Source organism: Ursus maritimus, assembly GCF_017311325.1.
Source record: "Ursus maritimus isolate PB19 chromosome X unlocalized genomic scaffold, ASM1731132v1 scaffold_X1, whole genome shotgun sequence".
Classification (NCBI taxonomy): Eukaryota; Metazoa; Chordata; class Mammalia; order Carnivora; family Ursidae; genus Ursus; species Ursus maritimus.
This window is the reverse complement of record NW_024423319.1, coordinates 60214335-60221012: the sequence shown is the minus strand read 5'-3', so window position 1 is coordinate 60221012 and position 6678 is coordinate 60214335. Positions and strand designations below refer to the sequence as shown.

Genomic DNA, 6678 nt, shown 5'->3' with positions numbered 1-6678 from the left:
CTGAGAAACAAACTGAAGGCTTCAGAGGGGAGGGCTGTGGGGGAGTGGGATAGGCTGGTGATGGGTAGTAAGGAGGGCATGTATTGCATGGTGCACTGGGTGTTATACGCAACTAATGAATCATCAAACTTTACATCAAAAACCAGGGATGTACTGTATGGTGACTAACATAATATAATAGAAAAATATTATTATAAAAAAAGACAGTATGGTCCTAGCCCCACAACAGACTCATAGACCAATGGAACAGAATAGTAAACCCAGAAATGGACCCACAACTATATGGTCAACTAGTTTTCGATGAAGCAGGAGAGAATATCCAATGGATAAAAGACAGTCTCTTCAAGAAATGGTGTTGTGAAAACTTGACAGCCACATGCAGAAGAATGAAACTGGACCACTTTCTTACACCATGCACTAAAATAAATTCAAAATGAGGGGCGCCTGGGTGGCACAGTGGTTAAGCTTCCGCCTTAGGCTCAGGGCGTGATCCCAGCGTTATGGGATCGAGCCCCACATCAGGCTCCTCCACTATGAGCCTGCTTCTTCCTCTCCCACTCCCCCTGCTTGTGTTCCCTCTCTCGCTGGCTGTCTCTATCTCTGTTGAATAAATAAATAAAATCTTTAAAAAAATAAATAAATAAAATAAAATAAAATAAAATAAATTCAAAATGAATGAAAGACCTAAATGTGAGACAGGAAAACATCAGAATCCTAGAGGAGAACACAGGCTGTAACCTCTTTGACATCAGCCAAAGCAACTTCTTACTAGATATGTTTCCCAAGGCAAGGGAAACAAAAGCAAAAATGAACATTTGGGACTTCATCAAGATGAAAAGCTTCTGCACAGCAAAGAAACAATCAACAAAACTAAAAAGCAATCTTCAGAGTTGAGAAGATATTTGTAAATTACATAGGTGATAAAGGGTTAGTATCCAATATATATGAAGAAGTTATGAAATTCAACACCTAAAAAACAAACAATCCAGTTAAGAAATGGGTGGAAGATAAGAACAGACATTTTTCTAAAGAAGACATACAGATGGCTAAAGACACATGAAAAGTTGTTCAACATCACTTAATTATCAGGGAAATACAAATCAAAACTACAATTAGATAGCACGTCATTCCTGTTAGAATGGGTAAAATTAACAAACGGGAATCAACAGGTGTTGGTATGGATGCAGAGAAAGGGGAACCCTCTTACACTCTTGGTGGGAATGCAAACAGGTGTAGCCACTGAGAAAAACCTTCTAGAGTTTCCTTAAAAAGTTAAAAATAGAACTAACCTATGATCCAGCAACTGCACTAATAGGTATTTATCCAAAGGATACAAAAATGATGATTCAGTGGGTCACATGCACCCTGATGTTTATAGCAACATTATCAAGAATAGTGAAATTATGGAAAGAGCCCCATGTCCATGGACTGATGAATGGATAAAGAAGATGTGAGATTTTATATATATATATATATGAAATATTATTCAGCCATCAAAAGGAATGAAATCTCGCCATTTGCAATGATGTGGATGGAGCTAGAGAGTCTTATGCTAAATGAAATAGGTCATTGAGAAAAAGACACACGTACTATATGATTTCACTCATATGTGGAGTTTGAGAAACAAAAAAGATGAACATATTGGAAAAAAGAATGAGAGGCAAACCAGAAAACAGACTCTAAACTCTAGAGAACAAACTGATGGTTGCCGGAGGGGAGGTAGTTGAGGGGTCAGTTAAATGGGTGATGGATATTAAGGGGGGCAATTGTTGTGATGAGCACTAGCTGTAGTATGTAAGTGATGAATCACTAAATTCTACACCTGAAATACTATTATACTGTATATTAAATGGAATTTAAATTAAAAACTAAATAAATAAAATAAAAATGAAAATTGTTTTACCTTACAACACAGGATCACTTAGAAAAAAATTTTCCCTAAATGCACAGCTTTGATTTGTAAATTGGGTACTATATCTCATTTTCATTGTTTTACTATAATATCTAAAAATAAGATATGCATTAAATATGTAAATAGAGACCCATAAGAAACATTTACATAATGATTTGTTTTGTAGTCTGCAGGGGAAAATGAATCATATGATCTTGGAAAGGGATTTACAAATAGCCCATGTGCCAGCAAAAGTAGTAGAGGTTTGCTCTATATTTAATATGTCATGATCACTGGCATTATTCTCTTAATAGCAATGCTGATCCATTACTTCCACTACCCATACCTGTAAATTCTCATATTTTAAGTTCAGTTTCTTATTTTCCCCTTAGATACCATTATATTATATCCCATAAACTGAATATGTGTCCCCTATAATTTATGTGATGAAACCTAATCCCCAGTGTGATAGTATTTGGAGATAGGGCCTATGGGAGGTGATTAGGTCATGAAGGTAAAGCCCTCATAGATGAGATTAGTACCCTTACAGAAGACACCCCAGAGAGTTCTCTCACCCCTTCCATCATGTCAGGACACAGCAAGAAGGCTGCTGTGTAAAAAAACAGATTATATACCTCACCAGACACCAAAAATGCTGGTGCTTTGATCTTGGACTTACCAGCCTCCAGAACTGTAGAAATAAATTTCTGTTGTTTATAAGTCACCTAGTCTGTGGTATTTGTTATAGCAGCTGGAATGGACTAAGACACTATAGAACCACTACTCATTTAATGTCTCCCAACTTTTAAAGTACAAGGCAAATAAGATTTCTTTCAGTAGCACCCATTGTTAAACTTTCAAACGGACAAATCTGTTAATATTGTAAAATACCTCCATAATTTTGGCTTCTTCATTTTCAGCATTTTCAGCATTACATTCTCCTTTAATAACTTCCTCTTGCTTGTTTTCAGCTATTGCTTTGGCACCTGCATCTGTATTTCTTTCCGTCATATCATTTTTTGTCTTCATTTTCTGTCCAGCAACACAGAATAATAAAAACAAATATACAACTTAATTGATGTATTAACTAAATGGCCCAAGTTATTTTACCAGCTGCTGTAATGATTTACAAAAGCTTGGAAATATCCATATAAACTTAATATCAACAAAAATTTCACTTGACACTTCTAGTTTCATCCTAAACCTAAGGCAGCATTAAAAATGAATAATGTTCTGGGACACCTGGGTGGCTCAGTTGGTTAAGTGTGGGACTATCAGTTTCGGCTCAGGTCATGATCTCAGGGTCCTGGGATTGAGCCCTGCCTAGGGCTCCACACTCAGCACAGAGTCTGCTTGTCCCTCTCCCTTCCCCTTTGCTCCCCCAACCCTGGTTTTCCCCTTCTCCCGCTTGTGCTCTCTCTTTCAAATAAATGAATAAAATCTTTTTTTTATAAAAAGAGTAATGTTCTTCTGATATAAATCAAATAAACTTTCTTTTAGATGAGAAGCAACAAGTTAGAATACTGACCAGTGGCCACTCAGAGCTAACTGCATCAGAGTAGACTTTGATAAATTAACTCTTCTGACTGGAGGGGGAGTTTATCTGTCATGTCTAATAATTAGTAACAGGTATTTGTTGATAGCAAAGCTTCCAGTGCTAATAATTAAAAGAAATACTACGTTAGCAAGAGCATCACTTTAGATATATTTGAAAGAGATAACCTGGGGACAGAAGTGACTCAATATATGTATCTACAAGTTTGAAATGACTCAAATCATGACCAAGAAAGCTCTTTGCCTATGTGTGTAAAGAGCACAGGATTAAGGGCCAGAAAACCTGTGTCTGAATTCCAGATCTGCTACTTATTTGATGTGATCTTGAGCAAAAGTATAAATCTTTGTGTGCATGTCTTTTATATGTAAAAAAAAGTGTAATTAACACCTACCTCATAGGGATGTTCTAAGGAGCAAATGATAAAATATATGTGAAATTTCTTTATAAACTATAAAATACAATATAGGTATATTACTACTATTTTAACACACAAGAAACTGAGAACCTAGTAGGTTAATGCATTTTAAAGTCCATGATTATACAGTATTTGTTTTATTGTAGCATTATCTTCTATTTTTAAAGGTAATAAAGTGTTTAATATCTCTTTTACAAGCTTTTATTTGTTTATTTGAGATAGAGAGAGAGCATGAGTGGGAAGAAGGTGCAGAGGGAGAGGGAGAAGCAGACTCCCCCGCTGAGCAGGGAGCCAGATGCTGGGCTGTATTCCAGCACCCTGAGATCATGACCTGAGCCTAAAGCAGACACTTAACCCACTGAGCAACCGAAGTGCCTCAACAATCTTAATAACCTATAAATTGGGTACCTAATTTTATAGAATAGTGACCTTGAAATGTGAAGTAGAGAAAAATATTTAAATACCTTTCTCTTCTGTTGTTACTTATTATTGCTAAAACTTCACTTGTCCTAGTTTTAACCGGTTTTTAATGAAGGAATTCAAAGCATTTATAAATATGACTATAATTTATAATTTCTCCAATTATAAAATGATGGGATTTGATGACTTTAATGTTCCTCCTAGCTTTAACCTTTTATGATTTTAGGAATTTAACCAATCTTTAAAATATTAACCATACATCAATAAAGCAATTTAAAAAATTAATTGTATTATATTTACACACATAAATAAATAAATAAATAAATAATATAGGGGGAAAAGTGAACTTAATATTGAGGCTATTTCTATTTCTAATGTTGTTAGCCACAACATCAGAGTATATAAGTCTATATGAAATAAATTGTGTTCATTTAAAAATAATGTATGTGAAAACACTTCACAAGCTGTAAAGTATTATCAAATGTTAGTTACTACTATTATTACTTTGGTTACTACAGTTTACACCTTTTGGTTTCCCGGGAATACTGGTGGGGTGACTATATGTCAAAGGCATGTACATTTTACAGGTCTATCCAACTAAAATTTTGTTTTGTTTCTTCCTAATGAAAATGCCAAAACATGGTAGACAATCCCAGAACATGAACAAATATCCTTACTCAAAAAACTTACATGTACCATATGGTATAGTGTAATATATTATTAACTAAACAGAAAATGAAGCAAGCAAGATGATAAGCTGCATGCCTTTCCCCCCAAAAAATATTTCTGAAGTAAAGCAATTTTCTCTCAACACTGCATGTTGAATATTTACCTTTGGAGTTGATGTTCTTTTGGGCTTCAACTCTGGTATAATGGGCACAGGCATCTGCATCAAAAAATACAAGTCATGGTGGGAAAGGAGGAAATCATAATTAAGGAAAGATCACTAATAATGAAATCAAATCTTTTAATTTAAATAAATGGATATAGTTCAGACTGAGCACTAGGGAAAAAAAAAAAACAAAAATGAAATCATTTCCTTAGTGTGAAAGTTTTTTACTTTATCCAAAATAAATCTTGTATAAAGTTACTAGTATTGTCCAGAATTCCCTGAATTTTAAAATTACATTTTACAATACATGGGAAGCTTTTTTTTAAAAGACCACTTACAGCAGACAGTCTGGCTGATCTTCTCTTTGGCTATGAGTAAAAAAAAAATAATTATGGATAGAATTATGGATACATAAAACTAGAATTATTTATATTGTGAAATATTTAGTGTAACACTACATGAACATTGTTTTTAAAGAAGTTTGAACTTGAGTAGAAAATAGTAGAAATATAAATTTTTATTTTCCCTCCCCTGGACCCTTTATGTAGATAAGGAAAAAAAATCTCAAATTAAACTTCAATTGCTAAGCTAAATGAACACAATGGCTAATAACAAAGGGGAATAAAAATATAGCCCCTTCTTGCAAATTGACAAAGCAATTTTTTTTTTTTGCTTAAAAGGAAGAAGCTCTCTCCAGATCTTAAACGTGTAAGGTCCTAAATTTCAAGAAGCTTGGAATTTTAATACCTGCTATACTTCCGAAAGAGCTCACTGGCATGCCATATCGGTACTCATATGGTACAAATATACAAACCAGTGTTTATGTTTTAGCTGTTTATGTGTCTCAAATTCATAAAGCAAGTGGATTTTTCAGACAGATTCTAAAACTAAAAACAAAACAAAACAAACAAACAAACAAACAAAACAAAACAAAACAAACTCACCTCCTGCCTCATATCACCTTGACGGGCAGCCTATACAGACGAGAAAACCACACAGGAATAAAATCATCGATATAAACACATAGATCAGAAAATATTGCATGGATTACAGTTGTAACATAACCACTTATGATTTTTTTCCTGGATTCTGACTCAAGTAGCTGCGTGTTATTTCTTAGTAGCATGCTACATACTGCTGTCCACTAACGTGCAAATGTGCACAAAGATACAAATGCATTCTCAAGACATAAATTTACACAACTGATAGTTAATTCCATCCTTTTGTGTAAATTGTGTCTCCTAAAAACAAACCATTTAAATTTTAAAATCCACCTGCTGTAGCCAGTGTTAAAGCCAAAAAAAAAAAAAAAAGTGTGGGAGCCAGCAGAATGAAGGCGGAGGTTCATGCAATTTACCTATTTTGGCTTATGTTTTATATGCGATTGTACTTATTGGGTCCTCTCTACTGACTGGACTATTCTCAAGTTTTTCATACAAGAATTACAACCCCAACAATGCTTCAATGCTTTTTTCTTTTCTCCTTCCTTTCTCTTTCTCTCTTTTCCTTTCTTTCTCTTTCTTTCTTTCTTTCTTTCTTTCTTTCTTTCTTTCTTTCTTTCTTTC

General features: G+C 34.3%; 1 protein-coding gene across 1 annotated transcript in view; it reads right to left on the bottom strand.

Annotated features, from left to right (window-relative positions):
- Positions 1-6678, bottom strand: part of HMGN5 (high mobility group nucleosome binding domain 5) — a gene marked incomplete at its 3' end in the record, with an annotated part of 21970 nt that overhangs the window by 12340 nt on the left and 2952 nt on the right. Inside the window, exons 4-5 of the mRNA XM_040630321.1 lie at positions 5114-5167; positions 2783-2923 (exon numbers count right to left, since the gene is read on the bottom strand). Of these exons, the coding sequence (XP_040486255.1) occupies positions 2783-2923; positions 5114-5167 (195 nt within the window). The remainder of the gene's footprint in view (positions 1-2782; positions 2924-5113; positions 5168-6678) is intronic.